Source organism: Podarcis erhardii (assembly GCF_964252035.2).
Source record: "Podarcis erhardii genome assembly, chromosome: 10".
In the NCBI taxonomy this organism is placed as follows: Eukaryota; Metazoa; Chordata; class Lepidosauria; order Squamata; family Lacertidae; genus Podarcis; species Podarcis erhardii.
In genome coordinates, this window is record NC_138500.1 from 34,474,970 (window position 1) to 34,501,189 (window position 26,220).

The window sequence follows — 26,220 nt, forward strand, 5'->3', positions numbered from 1 at the left end:
CTGCACAGAAGCACTGCATGCACGTAATTTTTTCATTATGAAGAAATGTTGATTCACAGGAGAAGAGGGAAAGAATTAATGAAAGAAACCCCTGAGAAATGCATCCTAACTATGGGCATGACCCAGCCACATATCGTTAAGCACTATTAAGTTTCACTTGGACATATGTGAGCATGTGCTTAACTCTGCCAGTGAGATCAGCCAACCTTATAAATGCTTAATTTTGGCTGATCAAATCTTGAAAAAGCATTCAGACACTGGAAGAAGATGCCTAGGCTAGGGGATGATGAAGCAGGCATCTGTGGGGGTTGGTGTGCAGTCTGATCCTATTTATTTCAGTGGGTCTTACTCACAAGTAAACATGCAGGAGATTACATCCAGCTTGTTTTGTTTCTGTTTGTTCTCTCAGCACTGCAACATCTAGTCATTGGTCATTAAGGCTCCATAAAGTAAACATTCTTAAACTATTAATACTTCCTTTACACAAATCCACTGACAGGCTTTATGCCTTAATTCAAACTGCATTACAGATAACTGAGCAGCTCTAAAATACATTGAATGTTGTTCATTTCTGTAGCTGTCATCAGCTGAGCTGAAATATTGCACTGTACCATAAGAACTGCTCTGGGTAAAGAGAGAGAAAATGAGATGAAAATCAGTAGCCAGAAAATGAACATGAGCTGGAAGAAATGGGTGCATGTTGGCTGGTTGCCAGAAGATAAACATATCACATGTGTGCATAGTGCATTACAAACAAAATGTATGATAGGTCTCTGCCCCAAAAGGCTTGCAATCTAAAACAGACACAGAAAACAACAGTGGAAGGGGTAGCAATGGAGGCATGGGTGTGCAAAGAAAGAAATATGTGGTACTGTGTGCTTAATAGGATTTATCCGACATTATGTTTGCATGTCATTCCATCCCAAAAGAAAAAGGTGATTTAAGTGAAAAACCTCTATACGTACACAGGGGAAAGAACCCATTCTGTTTGTGACAGAAAATTTCTTCAGGCACGCAAGTACCACCCTTCAAAGTCCTGCAATATTTTACAGGTAAGACATTTCTTGATTCCAAATAAAAAATGTCATAGTTGGAACCCATTTTTTAAAGGATGACTTTAATGGGCATTTGAGAAGATTCAAAGAGCTACTTAGTAATAAATAAGGATTTGCTCATTCCCAATGGAATTGGCTTATTTTTTCCTTTCAACAACTCTCCTTCTCTCTTGGCCATATTCCATGGTGTTTTGAAATTCTTGTAAGTTTCAAAATATTTGCCATGCAGCACTGCAGGTGGGGAGCAGCTATTAATGAAATTGTACTTGTGTCCTGCATCTGGTTGGCCACTGTGAACAGAATGCTAGATTAAATGGACATTGAACTGATCCAGTTGAGCTCTTACTAGGTTCCTATGTTTTTTAAAAACATGTCTAACAGTTCCTTGGATTACAGAACTAGTTGTGCAGTTATTTGGATTGCATCCACTATATAGAAAACCAAAACACCAGTCACGGGATTCAGAATATTCACACTTCCCTAATGTTTGAAAGTTAAAGAGTTACTCTTGGCTACATTTAAAACCATTTAAGTTTTCAAGTGCTATATTTAGAAATCTTGCTTTGATTTTAATTGCAATTTGTTACTGTATAACAAATAAACTCTCGGTCATTAAGGCTCAAATTGTTTCCAGGGAGGAACTTGGTGGAATGTAGTAACAACACTTCCTCTATAACCTTCTTCCTGTTTGCCAACTGTAAGAGTAAGAATGACTATTAGGCAATTTCTTCTATGAGCTAGCTTCTAGAACATGGGTAGGCAAACTAAGGCCCGGGGGCCAGATCCAGCCCAATCACCTTCTAAATCCGGCCCATGGACGGTCCAGGAATCAGCATGTTTTTACATGAGTAGAATGTGTCCTTTTATTTAAAATGCATCTCTGGGTTATTAGTGGGGCCTGCCTGGTGTTTTTACATGAGTAGAATGTGTGCTTTTATTTAAAATGCATCTCTGAGTTATTTGTGGGGCATAGGAATTCGTTCATTCCCCCCCAAAAAATATAGTCCGGCCCCCCCACAAGGTCTGAGGGACAGTGGACCGGCCCCCTGCTGAAAAAGTTTGCTGACCCCTGTGCTAGAAACTGCGGATTCAGTTCTCTAATCCATACATTTCAGAACTTGCTGTTATATTCTGAGATTTAGCAAATGCTGTAACAGCCATGTTGTTTTGTTTGTAAACCGAGAGGATCACCTTTCCTCAAGATGTATCCAAGTTGTAAGAGAAAATCCACTGAAATCAATAGACTTGACTATTGATTTCAATAGTCCATTGATTTCAATGGGTCTACTCCAAGTATGACTTAGCCTGCAGTCCTTGCCAGATCTACTCAGAAATCAGTTCCATTGAATTCAGTGTGACTTACTCCCAAGTAGGTGGGGTAAAGATTGCAGTCTTAGTTGGAATCAATCCAGCAAGCCTTGTTTACCTAGCAGTTTAGCTGTTATTGTATAAGAATTCTTGGAAGGCAACTTGAACCTTGCTCCCCTGCAGGTTCCTAAAGTGAAGCTGGTGTTACAAAGTATGAATGGTAGACACACCCTTCCATAATTGTGTAAAACACCGTAAGGACCCGATGTCCCTGCATTACGTGGTTTTTTTATGGGAGCAGGAACAATTGCCATCTAAAATATGGAGCCTCTCCTTTTCAATTACCCACAGCTCCAACTATAGTTGTGTTTAAATTACTGCATGATGAAAGGAGAGGCCACATTCCAAATGTGAGGAAAATTACTAAAACAAGATGTACAGCCTGTCAATATGGTCAGAATGTCTACATTCTCCGTAATGTGGCAGGTTACAGGTATATCGGCTGGATAGGGTATGTGGCTGATGTGTGCATAAAGAGAATATGTGTGCCAAATTATAGGACAGGGTGCTGGTATGGTGCAGTCAGTAGCATGCTTGACTGAAACAGAGAGTTATGAGTTTAAATTCCCTCTACTAGTCATGAAGCTCATTGGATGGCCTTATGTCAGTAATAGGATACAGGAAGTTTCCAAATACTGTACCATTTGCCCATATAGCTCAGTGTTCTTCAACCATGGGTCTCCAGATGTTGGACTGCAACTCCCCTCATCCCCCAACCACCATAGCCAATGGGATAGTGGGAGTCAGACAGCATCTGGGGACCCAAGGCTGAAGGATGCTGATATAGTTCCATATTTTCTACACTGACTGGCAGTGGCTCTCCAGGATTTTTGAAAGGAATCTTTTCCAGCTCTACCCCAAGATCTGTTGCCTGCAAAGCAGGAGATCAGTTGTTGAGCTATGGCCTTTAATCCTAAACCTAAACAATCTCACAGATTTGTTGTGAGGTTAAGAGAGTGGTGGGGATCAGGAGAGAACCACTCTTACCATTATTTTAAAAATGTATATCCCACTGCATCTTGTGAAGATGCAACCCATGGTGGCTAACAATGTACGTGAATGGTGCCTGGAGCTAACTGGAGTAATAGTGGGAAAAGAAAGTAATAAACCAGAATAAGCCCCGGAAGGTAGGACTTGAACCAATGGATTCAAGTTACAAAAAAGGAGATTCTGACTAAACATCAGAAAGACCTTTTCGACAGTAAGAGCTGCTTGAGAGTGGAAAGTTGTGGACTCTCCTTCCTTGGAGGTTTCTAAGCAGAGGTTGGATGGCCATCTGTCATGGATGCTTTAGCTGAGATTCCTGCATTTCAGTGAGTTAGCCCTCATGGTTCCTTCCAGTGCTATAGTTACATGATTAAATTGCATTATAGGCCCACTGTATCAGGTGTCTGGCAAAGTGGGGACAGCCATCCACAATACTACAAAGGAAAAGGTATGTATTATGGGTATTGAGTGTTGCTGCTGATTGCAACTAGTACCTGAATGACATGTAAAGCTCTCAGGAGGCTTTGCACAGGTAGGAAGCGGGGCTTGTCTTGTTAACATACATGACAGTCCATCACTCCTCCACCATTTAGAAGATGGGGAGGTTTAATGCCTTATTAATCCGCTTACAGGCCAGCTAATCGCCTAGCTCCTGTCCCTAGCTTAAAGGTGAGAAAAGTAAGACACGTGGGCAAGTGCTGCTCCTGCTCCTTGCTGACTGATTGTGGCGCTGAGGCAATGATGCTTCAAGAAACATGTGTTCAGGTTGGGGAGTGGAAAGGACTATGATGGAGGGAGACAAGGAGACTCCATCATAGTCCATAGATTTGAAAAGAGATGTTTAAAAATGATGTATCATGAAATCTTTTAGATTTATAATTGCAGTAAGGAATACATATTTTCTTCAATGTTTGTGGTGCTGGTGTCTTTTAAAAAAGCAGATAGGACCTAGATGAGGAATTCCAACTCCCATCAGCCTGTAAAGTTTGGAAAGCTCTCTTTGTTTCATGATTCTGAAAGAGCCACTGCAGCAAGCGGGATATTTAATTAAAGGAGATGTTAGTGCGCCTCACTAATCCCCTTGGCTCCCTAAGGAAAGTATTGCTTCTAGAAAGGCTGAAATTTCAAGTTTAGAAATACATATTCTATAATTATTATAATAATAATATTCTGTGTGCTATATCCAGGTTTTAGAATCACAACTGGATGTGAAAAGTGCATAAGTAAATTATACAGAAGTGCAGAACCTCTTTGTAGATAATACAGTAGGTGTTAAGAGGCCTTGTGTCCATATACACATTTATATATTTTATGTAAAGTTAAATATTACAGATTTCAAAATTCAGTTCAACTTCTTGACTGTAATTTTTGGACTTAAAAATGTATTCATTTTATTTATTTAAAAGATTCATTAACAACCCTTCATAAAAAGATTCCAGGATGGTATACAAAAAATGTAAATAAACACGAAAGTGCACAATGCATAGAAATACTATTTGAAACCGCTAAATTAACATTACAAAATATGAAACAAAAACAAGTTAAAATCTGAACGACTAAAGAGCATTGTAGAACAATCTGAAATCACTTAAAATACCCAGACAAATAGCAAAGTCTTCAATGGGTGCATAGCTAGGATCTGAGTATAATGCTAGTTATATATACCTGGAACTAAATCCCCATTGACATAAACAGTGATTACTTCTGAGTAAACAAAAAAAGCCTCATTCTTCAGCAACTGAAGTACTATAGTGCCAAAGTACTAAAACAATTTGAAATATGGGGCATGTTTCCCTGAGAAATTTGCCTCTAGAGCCAGTGGACTAACATGCAGTTTTCTGCTGCTCCAGAGAAGCGGACACAAAGCAATGGATCCAAACTACAAGAAAGAAGATTCCACCTAAACATTAGGAAGAACTTCCTGACAGTAAGAGCTGTTTGACAGTGGAATTTGCTGCCAAGGAGTGTGGTGGAGTCTCCTTCTTTGGAGGTCTTTAAGCAGAGGCTTGACAACCATATGTCAGGAGTGCTCTGATGGTGTTTCCTGCTTGGCAGGGGGTTGGACTCGATGGCCCTTGTGGTCTCTTCCAACTCTATGATTCTATGATTCTATTCTATGATTCTATGCAGTACAGGTGTTTCAAATGTAACTCCATAGTTGTAACTGGTCAGCTGATCAGCTGAAAAGATCCTCCAAAAGAAGCAAGGTGTGAGACTGCTCCAGCTGCAATCCTCTGCACATTTTAGCCCATTGAACATAGAGAATCATAGAACTGGAAAGGACACCAAGGGTCATCTAGTCCAACCCTCAACGATGCAGGAATAAGGAATACCTAAATAGCATAGCAGGAATTCTGAGTAAACATGCACAGGATTTTGCTGCATGAGAGTAAAAGTAAGCTAAGATTAGGGCTCTGTTGTGCTGCAGAAAATCTGCCTGAATGTCCTCTGGAATGTCAGGATGTCACACAATACATACTTTTTAGTAATTACTCTTTCCAGGGAAATGGCAAAATTCCTGTAAGTGAGCACAGAGTAAAGAACAAGTGCACTTTGAAACTGAACATCCGGTCCCAGTCCTGCATCTAATTATATACACAGCAAAACACTTGCACTCTTATAATCTCATAAATCTCTTTGAACACTGTGTTAATAACTAGTTGCCTGCCCAGGGCCTTATTGATTTTTCAGCTCCTTTTATTAGATTGCAAATCTCTGGGTAGGAGCATGCTATATAATTTTACCCTTCCTGCACGAGTTGCAGCAAAGCCAGTTATACACCTCGGCACTAAATTGTCCAGGGTCGTCGAAACAAAAGCAGATTGTGGAGACCTCTCCAAGTTGAGTGAACAGATGGCAAAATGTAGGAGCATCAGGCTTCTATTACATGGCCGAGATGTAGGCACCTGCACAATGGTAAGAGTAGTCGCATCCCATGTTCCACCTCCTTTTTCCTTTACCCTGTTCACCCCCAGGTGGATGCCTGAAATGGAATATGACCCTGGAGGTGAAAAGTGTTCATCACTCCTGCTTTGCTCCAGCATAATTCAAAAAGTTCAAAACTTGTTACAGTGGTACCTCAGGTTACATACGCTTCAGGTTACATACGCTTCAGGTTACAGACTCCGCTAACCCAGAAATAGTACCTCTGGTTAAGAACTTTGCTTCAGGATGAGAACAGAAATCGTGCTCCGGCGGCGCATCAGCAGCAGGAGGCCCCATTAGCTAAAGTGGTGCTTCAGGTTAAGAACAGTTTCAGGTTAAGAACGGACCTCTGGAACAAATTAAGTACTTAACCCGAGGTACCACTGTATTAACTACAGTTGGCGGCCATTTTGCACAGGGATTCCATTCTGCCCCTGCGAATGTCGGCGGAGCAGACATAACCCCGCCCTGCCCGTTTACACGCCTGTTCTGAGCCCTTCCAGGTCCAAAATGACCTGTGCATTGGTGGTTGCACATCAATTGGACACACGGAAAATGATTGCCTCCTCTAGTGTGTCACCAACTCAGGTGCTTTTTGCTGCTGGGGGGGGGGTGAGTTTCTGGAGTGGGAAAGGGATAAAGGACACTGCTCCAAACATGGGTATTTTATATTTATATACAAGGGAATCAAATTTTGCTGGTATCACACTGGAAAACGTAAGAATGGGAGATATGTAAATGTTGCCATATGGGTTTTCTTAGAGGTAGGAAAGTATATATTTTGTAGTTAAGGTTACTAAAAAAATTCTAGTGGGACACGCCAGGCAAAGTACACAAGTATACAGCTACACATAAGCCATGGACTCTGTGTTGGCGTTTCCATATGGAAAACAAGCTTAAGTTATTATTTTGGAAGACTGAATTAAAGTGAAAGCAAGGTTTAAATGGAGTACTCATTTTGAAAGGGTATGGTGTTTCTCAGCAGAACTGAGGTGAAAGCTGTCTGTTTTCAACAATAAAATTGGCAAGGCAGTCTTAACTGCATGCTCTGAGTCAGGACCAAACAAGCTGAGATGTAGGAGAAGATCCATAATCCAATTTCCCAGCAGTGTATCTGAAGTTTAAAAGCAGCTGCAGCACGTGTTCCCACATTTAGGGGAGAGATAATAAGAGTTCATGAATTATCAGTAATGCTGAGAAAGAGTAGTTGGAAAGATTTTTTTTTCCCTTCCTCTCTCACAATATTGGTACCTTTGGTCACAGCCACCCAGCAAAAGTTATCTGCGATAGGGTCAGGAAAGAAAAGGGAATTGTCCCCCATCCCCTTTAGAATTCACTATCTGAAGAGGTAATGACAGCCAAAGTTTAAACGGATCTCAAACCTGATTAAGCAAATCAATGGACAACCATTCTGTCAACGGCCGTTCACCATGACAGCTAAATGGAATCTTTATGTAATTATCAGGTGCTGGAAGTAAACAATACGAGACATTTGTAATCTTCATATCCTGCTTAAGAGCTTCCAAATGTGTGTGGCTTGTTGATTTTGGAACAGAATGGTGGACTGGAGCAGGGTTGGGAAACTGTGGTCCTCCCATATGTTGTTGGGCTGCAACTCCCATCATCCCTGAGCATTGGCCATCCTGGATGGAACTGATGGGAATTTTTAATGGGAGTTGATGGAAGCACCACACTGGTGAAGGCTGTGTTACAGTAGTTTTATTTACCATTCTTCTCCTTCATTTCTGGTGTTGTTTATTATTATAGATAACGAAGCGTTTTAATTAAAGACTGGAAGAAGCAAAAATGCTATAACAGATGGCTACTGTCAACACCAGCAATTAGCAGAGGGAACATCTAGTTCTTCCAGCCTTTTCATGACATATAGTACAGCTTACCCCATGATGTGATGTCACAACGTACCAAGTTTCCCCATCCCCTCCCAGCAGTCATCAGTTATTCAGAGCAGGGATGGGGGAACCAATCATGTCACAATACAAGGCAACAGGGCCGACTCAAGACATTTTGGCACCTGAAGTGAACCACAAGATGTTGCCCCTGCCACCAGGGAAGAAGGATTGAGTGAAGAGCTACATCAGGAGCAAAGGGGCAATCATCAACTTTCCCGAAAGGTTGGAATGGGAATCAAAGGCCATTGTGAGAGGGAAAGGGAGCCACTCTGAATCATGTTGGGTGCAGAGCCTAGGTAAATGGTAAAGGTAAATGACCCCTGGATGGTTAAGTCCCGTCAAAGGCGACTATGGGGTTGCAGCGCTCATCTCTCTTTCAGGCCAAGGGAAAGTTTGTCTACAGACAACTTTCCAGGTCATGTGGCCAGCATGACTAAACCACTTCTGGCTCAACGAAACATTGTGACTGAAGCCAAAGCTCACGGAAACGCCATTTACCTTCCCACCTATTTATCTACTTGCACTAGTGTGCTTTCAAACTGCTAGGTTGGCAGGAGCTGGGACAGAGCAATGGGAGCTTGCTCCATCATGGGGATTCGAACCGTCGACCTTCTGATCAGCAAGCCCAAGAGGGTTATATGCAACTGCAAAAGTTGCGAGGTGTGGGCATACCGCATCATTTCCAATTGGTTCATGTCCTGTAGCTTCTTGCTGAAATCTTGTAACTTTTTATGCCACAAATGCTCCTGGATTCATGTCGTCTGACTTTTGTTACGCTATAGTGCAAGTGTGCCCCCCACCTGACGCCAATAATTCAGTTACCGGTACATTGGGGAAGCATTGCAGAACAACTAATAAAGCAGAATAGTGTGTGGGCTATCCAGTATAAATTTACCAATAATGCACAATTATTGTATCAATTACCGTATATGTTGTAGAATACACTCGCCAAAACACAACACCTACCAGGGTGCCAACTTGAATAAAATATGGGGGGGGGGGCAGGTAAGCCCCGCTTTGCATAATTGATCACAAGACGTCAGGGGTGGGGAGAAAAACAAATGAAAATCCATCTCTTTACTCTGCCCTTTGGCAGTTAAGACAGGATGTTTTGTGGGACTTGCCTCTATTGCTCAATATGTTCTGTTCCGGCTGGAGCAGTTTAAACTTGTTTTTAAAACTGTAACTGTTCTGTCTGTCTTTATATTTGTGTGTTCTGTTGTTGTAGCCAGCCTTGCGGTGAAAAGGTGGGTAAGGAATCTCATAAAGAAATAAGGAAATGGCAAAAGAGGCCATAAGCCATGAGGCATGCTAAAAAGAGAGGAGAGAGCAAGTACCGCATAAAAAGGGGACAGTGGCAAGAAGCAACCCTTTGCGTGGCTGCCGAGAGAGATGGAAACTCAGAGGTGAGCAGACATGTGGGTGGAGTGGCGGCGGCAGATGCAACAAGCCTGCTGCTGAATCTATGCATGGTTCCTCCAGCTGGCTCCAGCCAACGCTTATCATGTCATGTGCAACATGAATAATCTCAAGGTCCCAGGCACTGTGCGGAGGAGATTTCATCCCTGAGGGATGTGTGTGTGTCTATGTATTGGCATTCACACACAAAAGGAAGGCACATGGCCTCACAAACTACAGTCTCTTTTCTCTAGAATTGTCTTTAAAAAAAATAAATGTGTCCTGCTCTTGTGCCTTTAATAGCAACCTAACACAAGGGTGGGGGCAGACTGCTGTTTTATCACGGGTGTATTCTGCAACCTGTTATTGACTGTCTACACTTCCACTTGTCTTATGCCTAGAAAGCTTTCTATGCACAGGTTTGAGTGATTTTCTGTTTGCCCCCCTGCTTTCCACACTCTTTAGCGCTGAATTGGAGCAAGCATCAATCCACAGAAAACCCTATTGATGTTTGCTGCTATTCGTCAGTAAAGATTTTCATGGGGGGAAGTGATGGGACAAGCAGAAGTCTGGATGAGCCCACAATTACCATATAGTGCATTAGTGGTGGGTTTCTTCTGCATCATTAGTTGTTCTGTGGTGATTCCACAACACTACCACGTTAATGCTGTCTAGTGGGGCTATAGCGCAACAAAAGGAGGATAAAAGAAACCCAGAACGTTTGTGTTATAAAAAGTTACAGAACTTCAGCAGGAAGTTACAGGATATGCACTGATTGGGAATGAAGCAGTGTGACTGCCCCCAAACATTTTCAGGTGCAAGCAGTATTGAAAGTGGGATTGTATGTGACCACCCCAATAGCATCATGAGCAGAAATAATCATGAATGTGCAATAAAAAGGACATGGGGGGACACACATAGAAATGTAGCTGTTGGAGCCCCTTCAGACATCCTTATCGTTGTGCACTCATCATGATTTGTACTCGTGATGCTGTCAAGGTGGTCATAGGCAATCCGACTTCATACACCTCTGTGGGGAATTCCACAAATCAAGGCCTGCCACTATAGACTGGGCCCATTGGGCCATAGAACACCCTGCTGGCATTCTGGTGGGATCGCCCCATTTGATCTACGTCAAGGGGAGATCCCTGCACCCAGGATCAACCCTGAAGGAATAATCAATCAGCAAGCAGGCAGGTTGATTTAGGATGTATACCCAATGCCTATGCCAAAATCTACTACATCTGTAATCAATGAAGTTGTGGCCAATTTTAATCCCAGATTATTGTTTTGTCATCATTTTTGCTTTTGCAGAACCTCCACCCGGGTTACTGGACCAGTGTGCTTGGACATAGAAAAGCCCTCTCCTAAAATGTCATAATCTGCACTTCTGAGGGTGGTGAAGCACCTCTCGTGACCTTAACACCTGAGAGCATCTGTAGCGATGGAAGTGGTCTTTCAGATATTCAGGACCTAAGTTGTGTAAGGCTTTAAAGACCAATACGAGCACCTTGAACTGGGCCCAGAAACAAACTGGAAACTAATTATTGTAGTTACTGCTGCCAAGTACACAGGTACACTCCTCAGACTTGGAGCCACATGTTATTATGTAACTGGAAGATATTAGACAGATCCAACACAGGATCTTAACAATCTGGTGTTGAATTGAAAAGTACCCCTTTTGTTGTTTTGTTCCTAATCATTTGGCCCAGGGCTTCCCCTATTCTGGCACTGTTGAAAAAGCTTTAATTTCATACAATAGCTTCTGCATCTATGTGAGAGCCTCCCCCTATGTATCTGACTCCCCCTTTTCTTTTCTTTTCTTTTCTTTTCTTTTTTCAGATAAAGTGAGAATTTCAGGGCAGGTGAGAAATGTCCAGTCGGTGCCAGACAATCTCATCCCCTTCCTCTGAGGAATGTCTTCTCATGCTTGTAGTATTTTAATACAGCTCCCCCAAAATGCACTCTAAAGTAAATCTGGGATCAACACTCTCAGAAACATGTCCACTCCTCCTCCTCTGAGGCATGACACATTGTCATTGGTGCCATTTGACAGTGAAGTCACCTGGTGGATTAGGACACCCTGGAGTATTTCTGGAGGGTGCTTTGCCTTTCAGAGAGATTTTTCTCATCAAGCGGGTGGGAAATAACTTCATGGTTTCCAAGAGGAGCTCACAACACTGTAAGTTTTCATTTTTTTAAAAAAAAAAATCTGCATCTTGTAGACAGGAAAGCAGGGAAGAGAGAAAGGAGTTCTTGTGGACTGTGCTTTGAAATTAGAAAAAAGCATGGATTGAAACCTAGGAGGACTTGTTTAAACTTCCCTTTTCTTTTATCTTTTTTTAATCTGAAGGACTCTTAACACCAGCAGTAAAGGTTATATAATTTGCCTTATGATTATGTGACTTTTTCAAGATGAATGCAATAAATCTTTCATTGGACTCAGTGTAAATAGGTAGTCAGTTGGACATCCAGGCAAGTTTTATTTTGCTAGTCACTTTTACCATAGTATTTTTCTTGGTAGCGTTTTGGCTTACCCGTTGGCAGTTGCAAACTTCATGGGACCCTATTCTTAGCTGAGCTGACTTACAGAATTGTCTGAAGTGGTTGGGAAAATGTAATCAAAGAGCTGATTTATCAAGGGTGCATGGTGGGTGTCCAATGTTGTCTCTGAAGGACTTTAAAGTGTTGATGCCTTGAGATTATATCAGGAAGATGGAAGGGTCGTAAAGGCTGAAGTTGGAGCAGGGTTTCACCTGATTCATAAAATATTCAACCAATTACTGTACAAGGAGCCACCAACATTTCTTCCTTCACAATATGATGTCTGCTGCCTGTACTGTACACTCTTATTATCAGCAAGCTAGTGGCTGGGAAAAGATATGTAGTGAAAATGTATGGTGATTGCATTTAGACATTTAGAGAGAGAGAGAGAGAGAGAGAGAGAGAGGGTATAGTGTAGGGTGTGGGCATGTGATTCCCCCTTTTAAAGCATTTCTCCTTTGGCTTGAGAAGAATAAAATATCTGGTCATCAGCAGATGTTGGAAATAACTGATTTTGGGCAATCAGTCTCCCACAAAAACCAAACTGGAATAGCATGATTTCTCAATACAACCATAATTATGTCTGAATCTCGATTAAGAAGATTCTAGGTAGCAAATGGCTAGAGTAATACTTATGAATGGCTTCTTTTGGAGCTCCTGACTACTAGTGTGTACATGCTTCCTATTTACTCTGCATCCATTGCACCCCCACTGCTAGCTTAGGAAGCTGTGTTCACCCGACATTAGCCACAATCTATATTTATCTCGTATTGATCCTGTCATTTCTTGTGGAACGCTGCATTTTTATGTGCTTATCCCCAAACCAGCTTCAATATAAATTGAGAAAAAGAATGGCTTAGCTGTGTTCTAAGGCAGTGATGGGTCCACAGCCTACCATTCTGAGGACAACCACAGGACACACAAAAGGCTCAGTGTATGATGAATTTTGGATCGCACTTAAAAGTACACCAGCTTTGAGTAGTTAGTGATACTTGGTCTTCCCATGGCACAGCGTGTGATATTCTTGCCAGACATGGAGCTGGGATATGAGATGTTTCCAGGGTGATAAATCAAAAGGGATCAGAACAGCCCACGTAGAGTTTTGTATCTGGCCCTGCTGTACAGAACATCAGCCGGAGAATCTATTTTGCCTTTCCTAAAGGATCAGAGATAAATGCTGTGAAAGGGAGGGATTAGGAAGAAGCAATTTGCCATTTGTGCACAAGCCCTCCTACAAGACGTTCACAAAGGGAGGAGGGGGAAGATTAACCTGGATACTAACCCGGAGGTGGGTTGCCATCTGACAGCATCAGGATAAGAGCATTACCGTGGACAAGATTGCATTAGGTAAAATTAACCATCTGACGACGTACGCAACGTCTTTACACAATGGATTAACTCCTCGACTGAAATAGGGACCTGTCAGAGCCAATTAGAAAGCGCCGAGTTTGACGCTGAAGTAGGGAAAGAAATGAAGGTTGGAGGAAAAAAGAACACGCAATTGCACAGCACTTTTCAAGGCATATTTCACTGCTGACACCTGCACTGGTTCGCTCATCCCAGGACTGTTTTTCCAATAACAACAGGCAATATTAGTGGCGGAATTGCTGTCTTACATTATCTGAGAGGTAAGTTCCCAAGGGATTTAAAGGAGTCCTTGAAAGGCATCAATCCAAAAGTTGAAGCGTGAATCGAGGGGTTCAGTTGCGGGCACTTGATACAGGACAGTGATGGTGGAAACCCAGGATCAATGGCTTGGGATGAAGAAGTCGGCTGTAACGTTGTGTGCTACCCAACTTGATGAATTCTACAGAGAAACTTACTCAGTAGCTCTGAAGGGCCTTGGTGGAGAATGGAGTGGGGCATTTCTGTCGTTGGTGGGAAAGGATTGCTAGCCCCTTTTCCCTGCTGGTCTGTTACTGACAGCAGGTAAAAGAAGTGGACCATTGTATTTTTTTTTCTGACTAGATGAGATGCATGCATTGATGACAGGGTGGTGGTGAAGAAATAGGAAGGATCGTTTGTGGCCACTGCTAGATCCCCTTTCTCTCTATTCCTTTTAATATTGAGCCGGGTGAGAACTCAGTTTACAGTAACTCCCCTTGACTACAGGCAGCACATCTCTTTGTCAGTTACAGTACCCTTGCTCTGAAATGGAAGCAACATTTTATGAATCCTTGAGGTGGTACCTTCCTTCCCCTTTGCTTTCTAAAAGGAGAAGCAAATACAGTGCAGAGAAACTGGGGACAATCTGTTTGGAAATAGCATTAGGAACCTAGGAAGCTCCCTCCTAACAAGTCAGACCATTGCTCCAGCTAGCTCAGAGCCATCTACTTACGGAATGGCAGGGAGGCTCTTGCATCCCAGACACAGCTCTCTCTGAGCCCTATACTGTAGATGCTGGGGATTGAATCTGGGACCTTCTGCATGCAGAACAGGTTCCCTGCCACTAAGCTCCAGCCCTTCCCCATTGCTTTATGATTCCTTTCTATACCTCACAAGACTACAATCCCCAGCTCCCTTAACAAGCTACATCTTCCAGGGTTCTTTGGGGATCTTATATGCTGTATATGCACAGTGTGTACATACATACATGGACATGGTCTTGCTGTGTGCATCTTAATGCCTTTCTAAATTTGTGGGTTCAAGTCTCTTTCCCTGAAAATTTCCTGATGTTTCGTTCACTCAGGGATACATCCCACATTTTCAATGAAACCCAGTCCAAGCTTCTCAAGAGCATCCTGTGAGCTGTTTATTTAAATAGGTTTTCCAGCCAAATGTTCCTCTTGCTGGAATTGTTTACCACAATGACTGTTAAAGTATGTAATTTGTAACCATGGATGTAGTTTGGGCATATGCAATCTCTGAAAGCAGCAGGATCAGTATACAGCATGAAAACCCTAAAACAGAGTGGTTTCCCTCCCCCCAGCACTTTGTCACTTCTTTAAAGAACACACACACACACACACACACACACACACACACACACACACTTGTCCTTAAGGTGCTACAGGTCTGTTCGTGCTAATGCAAACTGGCAGAGGTCCATTGGCTTCAGCAAAGAATCTGATCCCAGAATGGGATTTGGCTGTGCCCCAAATTTCCTTGATCAAATTGTTTAGACTTTCCTCTTGAACTTCCTAGCTCTCAAAAAATGGAAATAAAACATTTTTCCTAACTCAACACAACATAAAGAAAGTCTAGGAGCTTACTGGAAAACATGCCAGTTGGATTAATGTACTACACCTAGCAGAACAATCCCACGCAGAAAACCACCATCAGTTCTGAGGAGCTTACTCCAGAGTAAGAGTGAGTCCCTTTGAACTGAATTGAACTTACTCCCAAGTAAACATACTTAGGAATGAGCAGCTAGTCATTAGCTATGTCCAAATTCATAATGTAACTCCTAATATGGCTTGCAGGTCTATGGTGATAGAAGACATGAACTGAAATTATTTGCAGATTTGTCACTTTGGCCTGATCACAGCATTTGGCTGAACCACGAGCAACTACAAATCTTCCGATGTTAAATATTTATCGACTGTACAACATACATTAAAGTGGCATGAAAAGAAGCAGATAGTTCGTTTGTGAAGTTATTACAAGTTGCTCCTCTTGAGCAATGCGATTGCTGAAGCGTCTTTGGAATCTCATAAACAAGCTGCATATAATTATTAGCAACAATGAACCATAATATATTTGTTAAGCAATTCTGTCTCGTTCTTCATTTCAAGAGCAGACCCCAGCCTTTTACATACAGTACATTGTTGGAATAAAAAGTCTTAGCCACCATTTCAGAAATGTTTTCGAGGGCAAGCAGTACCCTGCTCTTTGTTCTTCAGGTAATAGTTGTTTTCTTTGTGAAAATTCTACCTGCATGTTTTTATAGGCTAGAGACATAAAAATATCCCACTGCTGTGGAGAGAGATATGAGGAGATATTAGCAGGCTGCGCCAAGGAGATACAGTATGGTGCTCTGACATAAAGAGATTAAGCACCAGCTCTTATGTCTGGGCTAATTTTGTCCTCTGACATCAGGGATCAGCCTGAGAACAAGCCATGAGAAAAGTCGAGAATGGGAGTTGCATAATGCTTATGCGGAGCAGAAGGGACAAACATGTGACTTCACATGTGTGTGTGAGGGACAAAGAAGAAAGGATGAAACCTTTTCCTTTGGCACTTAGGCACAGAGGCCATTTTGACTGGGAAGGTGGCTTTGGCCTAATGAAAGCATTCAAATAACTGGTTTTTGGTTTTTGGTTTTGGCAGTGTGTGAGCTACGGTGGACAAAATCTCTCAGGTTTTTTAGCCCCAAGCTTCCCAATTTTCCTAACTTAAGTTCTGTTTTCCATATTTCTCCATCCGTTTACAGCAGGCATCCCCAAACTCAGCCCTCCAGATGTTTTTGGGACTACAACTCCCATCATCCCTAGCTAACAGGAGCAGTGATCCCTAGCTAACAGGAGCAGTGGTCAGGGATGATTGGAATTGTAGTCCCAAAACATCTGGAGGGCCGAGTTTGGGGGTGCCTGGTTTACAGTGTATGCAGTTATTTATTTATTTTGCCTCATGAATAGCCATCAGCATTTCAGTGTGCCTTTCTCACAAAATAAGACATTTTGGTATGCAGTTTTGTCTGTGGTGCATATTTTTTTGCAAACCATTTCCCAAAGATATGCAGCTTTGTACGTGTTATTTGGTTGGAGAAACTTCACTGAGAAATTAGGAGAAGCGAGAATGTCGAAGGACAGCTGCATTTTAGTTTGCATATTGTTTCAGGAAGTGTTGATTCAAACTGAATTCCTTCTGCCTCCATTGTGTTGAGACAAACCCCACAGATGTCAAAGCAGTGGACCTGCTACTTCAGCCAACAGAAAGTCCTTTTAGTCAAAATTGGTACATTGGTTCACAACCAACGGGTAGGAAGTCATAAGCGGACATCACCTTAGCCATTTTTTGTCTTGTTTGGGATTTTTAAAGAAAATATGAAAGATTGGATGAAGGGACCAGATGTGAAGCACTCCTTCTCCCTTAGGAGATGTATAGAAGATGAAATGCCAGCAGTGGAATCTTAATCCACCCTTGCATGAAAAGCTGCCCATTGCAAAATACCGCTTTCTTTCAGCTGCTAAAATTCAGAAGCCCTGCCCTTTTTTACCCCATTTTTGGTCACTCTAGTTCTCAGAAAGTAGCAGGCAGAAGAAGAGGCTAGGGGGGTTCTGGGTTGAAAAAGTTGAAGACTTTAGCTTCAGTCTAGCATATGGAGGTCCAAGTCCTATTTCAGCAGTATGTTCACCAGGCTGCCTTGCGTGAGCTGAGAACAGTGGCAGACCTACATTTTTTGGGCCCTGGAGGTTGAACTGTCATGGGGGCCCCTTCGCAACCAGCAACGAGGTCTGGCTAACCAATGCTATCTTCTTCAAATGGGTTGTTTCATGACAGATCACCACACTTTTACAACATCTGTGGTACTGACTCTAAAACTTCGGGATTGTTGAAATATATACTATACAACAAAAAAATTAATCTGAGTCCTGCGACTCAAATTGGGTGTATTAGACCCCAAAATTTTAATCAATGTGGACTAAAGCTGCTTCTGGGGCCCCTCTGTGTTCAGGGGCCCTGAAGTTTAATCTTTATTAGTTTCATAGTAGATCTGCCCTGGCTTAGAGATTGGATATACACAGGCAAACACACACACATACATACATACATATACATACATACAATTTCCATCGTTGCTGACCTTTGACTATCCCGGCTGGTGCTGATGGAAGTTAGAGTCCTAACAACATCAAGAGGCTGAACGGTTCCCCTTCCCCGCTACGTAGGAACTAGAGCACACTTCCAGCAATCAGTATGGCAAAAAGCATCAAGCGTTTGGGCTGCTGTAACTGCAAGTGCTAGGCACAGAAGTAAATACTTAAGGGAGGAACATAAGCAATTGCCTTCTATCAAGTCAGATTATTTGCCCATCTACCCCTATATTGTTTTCTCTGCATGGCAACAGGTCTCCAGGATCTCAAGTAGGGGTTTTCACATCACTTATTATCAGCTGCTTCTTCTTTTACTGGATATTAAACATGGGATCTTCTGCATGCAAACCGTATATTTTATCACTGAGCCATGTCCCCCCCCCCAAATGATGGCTCCTAATCTTTCAGCTAGCCACTTTTAATGCAGCTGAATGGGCAGGTGTAAGGTTTTTCTCTGTGCTATGAAAATCTCCTGCACATCACACTGACATTCCCGCCCACCCTCCAGCCAACCAGTCCATGATCAGTTAACAACAATGGTCTTAATGCCAAACTTCAATATCAGCTCAAATCTCATAACAATTTACTGAACATGGAGTCATGGGGGGGGGGGCAATTTGTGTAGTATGCAAACATACCTCCATTGTTGCCTGATGAGCAAAAATGGAAGGGCCAGATCCCACTGTATAAATTGCTCCATTATTATTATTTTTTAAGTAGCAGTTTGTGCTTAAATCCCAGTCACTTTACATGAGCTCAGATGCATAGGTTTTGCTGTGGTTTTGAAAAACACTGTAGCTCTGGAAAGAGTTATATGGTTGTAGACAGCATAACCAGACTGAATTGAGGGCAGGGCTCCTACCGCTTTAAAGTAGGGGTCTAGGTTTTCCAACTCTAATGACAACAAGGGTTGTAAATTGTAAGTACCCCCCTTTTTTCATTAACTGCGTTTATTTGTGTTCCAGAGATCTGAAGCAGCAGAGTGCCTCACAGGAGGTGAAGAATGACTGAGAACGCAGCAGCGCCTGCCACCCTCAATGCTACAGAGACAACTGGACCTACTACACCTCGCAAGGGGCCTCCCAAGTTCAAGCAACGGCAGACACGGCAGTTCAAGAGCAAGCCCCCCAAAAAAGGAGTAAAAGGGTAAGAGTAGCAATTCAGAAGCCAAAGCCTTCATTCACTCACAAATGTGCTTTTAAGATTCTGCATTACCAAACTGCAACTATTTGGGCATCACCCTTACTGTAACTACATACGTGTAACTGGGCAGGGGGCAGGCCTTATTTATTCCTCTTTTACCACTGCCTCCATTTCCCTCTTCCTTCCTTGGTTGTTTCCCTTGCGTCAATATCTAGATTGTAAGCCCCTTGTGATAGCGGCCTCTTTTCTCATTCTGAATAATGCATCATGTGCATAAAGGCTGAGGAACCTTTGTCCTTCCTGAACTACAACTCCCATCAGCCCTTACCCAATGATCAAGAGTGATCGGAGTTGTAGTACAACAGCTTACTGGAGGGCCACACTTTTCCCATTCCTGATGTAAATGAATGATGGTACAGTATGTTGTGCTTCAGGCCATAGACTGAGGTGTGGCAGGTATCTTGACTTAACCTGCATAATGCTATAGTCCTAAACATAAATATTGGGGAATAAGCCCCACTGAACACAGTGGTACTTACCTATGAATAAACGTATGTAGGACTGCATTATAAATGGAGCTGGGCTCTGTAGTTGTTTGTAATGGTCTTGTCTTGGTTAGATCATGCAAGGAGACAGAGGACAGAGGAAAGGCCTTATGGGGATAGCTTGATATGGTTTATACTATAGGACCTTTGCTAATGGGTCCTATCAGGGTATTTTACAACGGAAAATACATGAGTGATGGACTGGGGTGATATTGATGTTAAGGTGCTGGACCAATGGGGAGGAGTCCTGGGCATACAGCAACATTACAGTCGATTCCATTATATGGCCTTAGATTACACACTGATATACTTTTCATATGTTGTGGCCGTCTGGTTTCGGGATCTATCTTGCTAGTTAAATACAGTCTATTTTATGGTGGGATGGCGAATCCGTTGCCCTCCAGATGTATCTAAGCCAGGGTACACTTCCTGTTCTTGGCTTTCTTATGAGACAGCATGATGAGATGGTTTAGTATAGATTTGATGGCCTGCTGATGAGCAGAAGCTCTGTGACTATATGCTTAGGGAGCAACGGTACAAGCATATTTCCTAGGATATTGAATATTGTTTCTCTATTTGGTTTTACTTGGTTCTGTTCTGTGTGAATAGATGCCCCTGCGTGGCAAGCCAACATTGGAATCAGCATGAGTGACATGAGTGAGAGGCTCAAAACACTCTGAAAATTGCAGGGTTTTTGGTGCCTCTTTGTAAGGAACAAATTGATCATATTTAAAGATATTTGTCCCATCTGTTTGTACATAGTAATGCTTAGAAGCCAAACAAGACCAAGCCAAATGCAGGAGCTTGCTAATGGGGGAGAGAATATCCAGGCAGTACAACTTGATCTTGCAGCAGAAAGCAGACACAAAATCAGCTGTTCCTTTGCATGTTCTCTTTGGTTAGGAAATATATATATATTAATAAATACACAAACATATGGTTGCAACTCAAACTCTCTTCTGTTGCTTTTTCCATAGTTTTGGAGATGATATCCCAGGAATGGAGGGCCTTGGAACAGGTAATTGATAGGCAATATTGCTCTATTATTCCCTGTGCTATTTTCCTCCACCCCAAGCCATCTTAAATGAGCTTTTCCATCTTGATCTATGTAGGCATAATAAGCTTTCTCTCTCTTTCTTACAGATATTACAGTGATTTGCCCTTGGGAAGCTTTCAGCCATCTGGAGCTTCATGAGTTGGCACAGTTTGGAATCATCTAATCTACCAGAATCCCTGCTTTTGACCGGAGCTCTGAAACAGTCTATCACCTGTGATACTTATTTCCACTCCTTCTTCAAAAATTCTGACATTTAACAAAACAGATGGCTTTGTGGGGTCAGTTTTGAGCAACTTTCTTCTTAGATTTACTTTGCAAGAAAGGGTGTTAAAAATATATCCAACTGGATATATTTCAGCTAAGAAGTTGGAATGGTTCTAAATGTTTTCATGTAAAATATATTGTGTTCTTTTTCTCCCTAAACTTCTCTTTCTATGTACCATCTAGGATTTATCTGTATATATACCTTACCTATATGTTTTCATCTCATCTTGGATAAGTTATGAGTCTGTGTGCTTGCATATGCAATCCTAGAAGTCTTTGAAGTTTCACTCATTGTTCAAGTCTGCTCCCACGGCTCTCCTGCGCATCCATGAGAAAGATCACAAGCTTTGAATTGCATTCCCACATAATGAGTATCCAAAATGATGTGTAGGGATGTTTCCAAACATTCCATAACTATAAGCAGGACACCCAGAGAGTTGCAAAAATAATTACCCATTGTGCCAGGAAAAGACTTTGGAGCCTGCTAAGTTCCATAGGCAGTAACACCACAGAAGCCATAAAAAGCAAGGGCTTGATAACACTGTAGACATTTTCTTAATTACAGGTTTATCAATGTAGCTGTTAGATTCCTGTTGCTCTAATAAAAGTTCCCGTTGCTCTAATAAAAGTACATTAAAAGCATGGTATTTATATCCAATTACACTTTTTCATTCCTCATGAGTAAAGTCTTAGTGAAATCAGTTGCAGAGATTTCCTTTTCTTGCTCTGTCCAAGCTGAAAAGCACTCTCGTTTATTATTGTCACATGGCTGAGGTATGACAAAGTCTCCCAAGCAGAGGTGGCTGGTGCCCAATTGGACTCTTAGGGTAGAAGGCAGGGAAGCCAATGATAGGCAGGAACAAGAGCCAATGACAGGCGAAGTCAGCTAATTCTAGTTTTGTTACCACCCTCCTCTGAGTTCTACAAGGTCAAAACTGAGACTAAGGAGGAGGAAGCTTATAGCCAGGAATAACTCCTGGACTAGTTTTAAGTAAGAAGGCAGGAAGATGGGAGGCTGCCTGAGAGCAGACTAAGGTTGAGGGGGCAATGCCCTATTTGCCCTAATGGACCAGCCACCATGGGTCCCAAGTGAAACTTGAGCTTCTATTAAAGCTCTACCTGGCTCCAGAAATTTCATTTACACATGGCTGTATACCTCATGGGTCGATTTAGATGGCAAGTTTTAGTTAGGGAAAGTAACAGCCTTCTTTGTAATATCTAGTCCAGTTGTCTTTTGTGGTGTTTGACTGCAGGATAAGATGAATTTTCATTTGAAACCAAGGTTGTGTATACACTCCCATTTGCCCTTCGTCCAGGGTGCTCCCACCACTGCTTTAGGAAGTGGTGTCCATATGGTGTTGGCAACAATCCATATCTATCCTGAATCTGTCTTGTTGCTGCTTACAAAATTCGGCATTTTGATGCAACCATCTTCAATCCAAACTGAGAGAGAAAAATAGACTTAGCTGTGTCTTAAGCTGGCAATATATACACAGCCTGACTTATCATTGAGATCTAGCCACCAAATCCCATAACTTACCTCTAAAAGCTGCTTCATAAATTACATACTATCTGCATGAGTGTACTTTATTTTAGAGGAGAACTCTATGTACACCCCATGCTTTGCAGGCGCTGCTCAAGAATCTGTTTTACCACATGCATACAGCATAACATAGAAGCTTGCACGATTCTCAAAATAAATGTCAATGGTGTCTCCCTACCCTGCCTTACACCTATGTATACCCAAATCAGGAAAACACCCTATATGAAGCCGCTATGCTGCCACAACTTAATGGAGATCCTGATAGACTCATGTGACTATAGGACATACATTTGTAGGTAGCAGAATGATTCATTTTTGTAGCTTTCCACACCACTCCTGCCTTGCGGTCTTACAGCCCCAGGTGATGGTGGCAATGATTATTTACTATCCTGTCTGCATTCATTCAGCCCATTTGGAATGGCTGTAGAAAACTCTAGGCTGAAGTTTTACCCCCATTTAATCCAAGACAAGTTAATAGTGAGGTCGGTGGATTAAGTGATTTATACTGTTTGATATTCAGAATGGAGGATGTTACTTCATAAACATAATTCATCTGAGCTCCACTCACCATCTCCTACTATTGGGAAACTTATTTTTCCCCACATGCTGCTGCTGCTTTTGACTTGTACTGCTTAGATTTGTGTAGTGTGATCTCTATGAGCCCACATTTTTACTTGAAAGCATCAGTTTGTGCGTATAGTGTGATGAACTCAGAACAACACACCCACTGGCCACAGTGGCATGATGATAGTGTTGCACGCCAGCCCAATTTCTGAGCAGTGCAAGATTCCAGGGGTTCCAGGCGCTTACCCAGGCACAGTGGAGATTGTGGTGTCTTTATGATATATGGTTTATATTCAGATCTATACAGCCTGAGTCTACAGTGGAGGGGTTCACAGCATCAACACCCCCAAAGGGTCTTGTTTCTCCCATAGCCACTGCCTTGGAGTCAAACAGAAATCAAACATCATGATCTCTGACCAGTTTGTTGCTTTTCTTCTAGGTTACATCACACACACTCTCTACTCTAAACTCTGACTCTATCTGTTGAGGGAGGGGGCACTAGCCATTAGCCGTCTCGCACCAAGCCCCTTAATCCCTCTTAATGGCTCATCACCGGGGCTGTCACCTCATGAGAAGGTAACTTGGCTTGATTAGATTTTAACACTTGCTGGATCCAGGGATTAATGGGGGGGGGGTCTGGCACCCACAAACCTATAATACCATCAAAGCTTTGAAGCTCAAATGTAAGCCTCACCTCTTCTGCCTAAAGGGAAAATCATTAGGAAGTTAGCAACAGTGCTGATTCTAGAGTTTAGAAGGTAGAGGCTAGCTATATAAATAGGAAAGGTATTGCACAGCATAGAATTCTGAGAAAGAATAGGATTTGTTCCATTATCACTGATTCTAATAAAGGACACAGTAATAACAATTTCATGCAGAGTTGCAGCTTGTCACAACCTGGTCCTCTCCGGATGTTGTTGGACCTGCTGACTGGGCCTGATGGGAGTTGCAGTCCAACAGCATCTTTGAGCACCAGAGGTTGGGGAAAGGTTTTAACAACATCTTGATTCTGCATATGCTTGAGATCTTCACAGTAATTTTATTTAGGTTTTAAAAAGTGACTTTTTATTTTGTCTTCAGCTGTATTCTGCCTGATATAGTTTCCTTCTCTCTCTCTCAAACATATTACATTTGCAGGTTTAGGATTACAGTCAAAAATTCTATTTCCTAATTTAGCACTCAGACAATAATCTGATTCCAACATCTAGCACAGCTCAGAGCACATTTCCCCTGGGACCATACTACTTCCGATTCCAGGTAGGAGGGGTCACATTCTTTAGTGTTCTTCAGTGTAAAAAATACTCTTGTGTACGAGGAATCTACTAATCTAATCGAGTAGCTACTGTACATTTGATTTTGCTTTAGGGTTAACAAGTGGGATTTGTGCAGCACAGTGTTGCAGTGTGGAAGTACCCCTGTTTAGATTTCTGCTTACTCCATTCCATACCCTCTGAGCATATTCAGTTCTCCTTGGACTGTTCTGGAGACCCCTCCCACCAGCTTCCCCCCCTCCCAAAAAAGTTCTGTTAATCTTGGAACTGGCATCTCTTTCTTGTGCATGAAAGATACTGTTTTGACTGCATGACAACTGGCAGCCAAAGGAATGAGTTTGCTGTTGGTATATATGACTAATAAATATTAATGCAGTGCCAGTTAAAACATGTTTCATAATTCCAGATTATTACATTCCCTTGCATTGGCCTAAATTGGGGTATTCTGCCTACCAATGTTTCCTGACTGAAATATTCATTTATGGGTTGGGATTGTTGGAACTGTATCTTTGTCCATTGCTTTTTTGTACAACAAAGAAAACCCAGGTATTTTGAAAAATCATCACTACGTTTTATTATACATTGCAACCATACAGGAACATATATATATTTATGTGTGTGTTTATATACGTAAGATTATATACACAGGGAAACACATACATATGCTTCCTAGGAGCTTTTCTTGAGATTCCTGCCTTCTGCAGTGCTAATCATCAAAACTGAAAGGTAACATTTTACATATAAAAATATTAATAAATGTCCAAATGTCATAGTACATATTTCCCAACATATGTCCTCGTTCTTTTACTATAAAATATGAAAATGCAATAAAAATTGTTTTAAACATATCTAGGTATTGCTTGGATTTGATTATTCTTAAAGCTTACTCTAATTGCATGTTCCTCTGCTTTAACTTCCTCATTTGGGATGGTCAGGGATGGGGTGGGGTGGGCTAAGGGTAGGCTTACATATTGTTGTGGTTTCAGTGTGTACCTTCAATCCTGTCATTTGCCCCTTCTGCCCTTGCTTCCAATGAGGGCTGGATCTAGACAAATCAATAAAGCATTTCAGGAAAATGCGTTGTAAACTTCAAAGTGGGGAATCACGTTGATGAAAGACAGAACTCCACAGCGCCATCTGGTGTCACAGTGTTATAATGCATATAAAACACTTTTTCTTTACTAATGTAGCTGAGGTCTCCTGGATTGTGTGCACATTTGGGTGGGCCACTGTTTCGGTGTGTTCATTTCTCTACTTTTGTCCATGCATGAACACATGCCATGTTATGCCTCCCAAATCAACCTTGATGTTTCCATCAAGGTGCTAGACAGGATGCATTCACACTGTGTCTTGTTGTTCCCTTCCCTCAGTTAGTACTTTCCTGCCCTCTGGAAATTGAAGATCCATAATGAGCATGCAAGCACATATTTGTGCGTGTGTACACACCTCTTTCTAAAAAAATGTGGAACTATTTTTGCAATTAAACTTTTTCAATTAACTAGATTCACGCAAAACAGCAGTCTTTTTTTATAAAAAAACAAGATTGCTGTTTCCATTTCCAAGAGAGTGGAGGAGAGGCCTTCTCTATAAGCTGTATAATCAGCAGGATGCATCATTCCCCCGCTCCCCTTCCACGTCTTTGCTAAGCAGGTGTCTGCAGCTGCTCTCACCTGCTTTTAGGAAGCTGTGCTGGCTGTATGACTTGAGCTGCTGGAGCTAAATCTAGCTGGAAAGTGAACACACATTTCCTTTAGTACAATATTTTGAATACCAGATTTGCATAAAAGGCCAGCAACAAAATTAAAGAATAGGTATGTTGGAGTTATTTGCTTGCTTGAAAGGCTATTTCTTTTCCTCTCTAATCGTTGCCTCTTGTACCTGCACAGGCAA

At 41.9% G+C, this 26,220-nt stretch overlaps 1 protein-coding gene across 8 annotated transcripts; it reads left to right on the forward strand.

Moving 5' to 3' along the window:
• Window positions 1–929: 929 nt before the first annotated feature.
• On the forward strand, window positions 930–25,178 carry PDE6H (phosphodiesterase 6H). 8 transcript variants are annotated; one of them, XM_081878661.1, is made up of 5 exons: window positions 930–1,052; window positions 11,486–11,508; window positions 18,909–19,089; window positions 20,609–20,649; window positions 20,775–25,178. In XM_081878661.1, the coding sequence occupies exons 3-5, from the start codon at window positions 18,947–18,949 to the stop codon at window positions 20,849–20,851; spliced, it is 261 nt and encodes an 86-aa protein (XP_081734787.1). In that variant the 5' UTR covers window positions 930–1,052; window positions 11,486–11,508; window positions 18,909–18,946; the 3' UTR covers window positions 20,852–25,178. The 8 variants fall into 8 exon arrangements, with proteins under 8 accessions (XP_081734787.1, XP_081734790.1, XP_081734789.1 ...); XM_081878664.1 differs by lacking the exons at window positions 930–1,052; window positions 11,486–11,508 and adding exons at window positions 9,391–9,651; window positions 10,958–11,125; XM_081878660.1 differs by lacking the exon at window positions 930–1,052 and adding an exon at window positions 9,395–9,651.
• The last annotated feature ends 1,042 nt before the right edge of the window (window positions 25,179–26,220 follow it).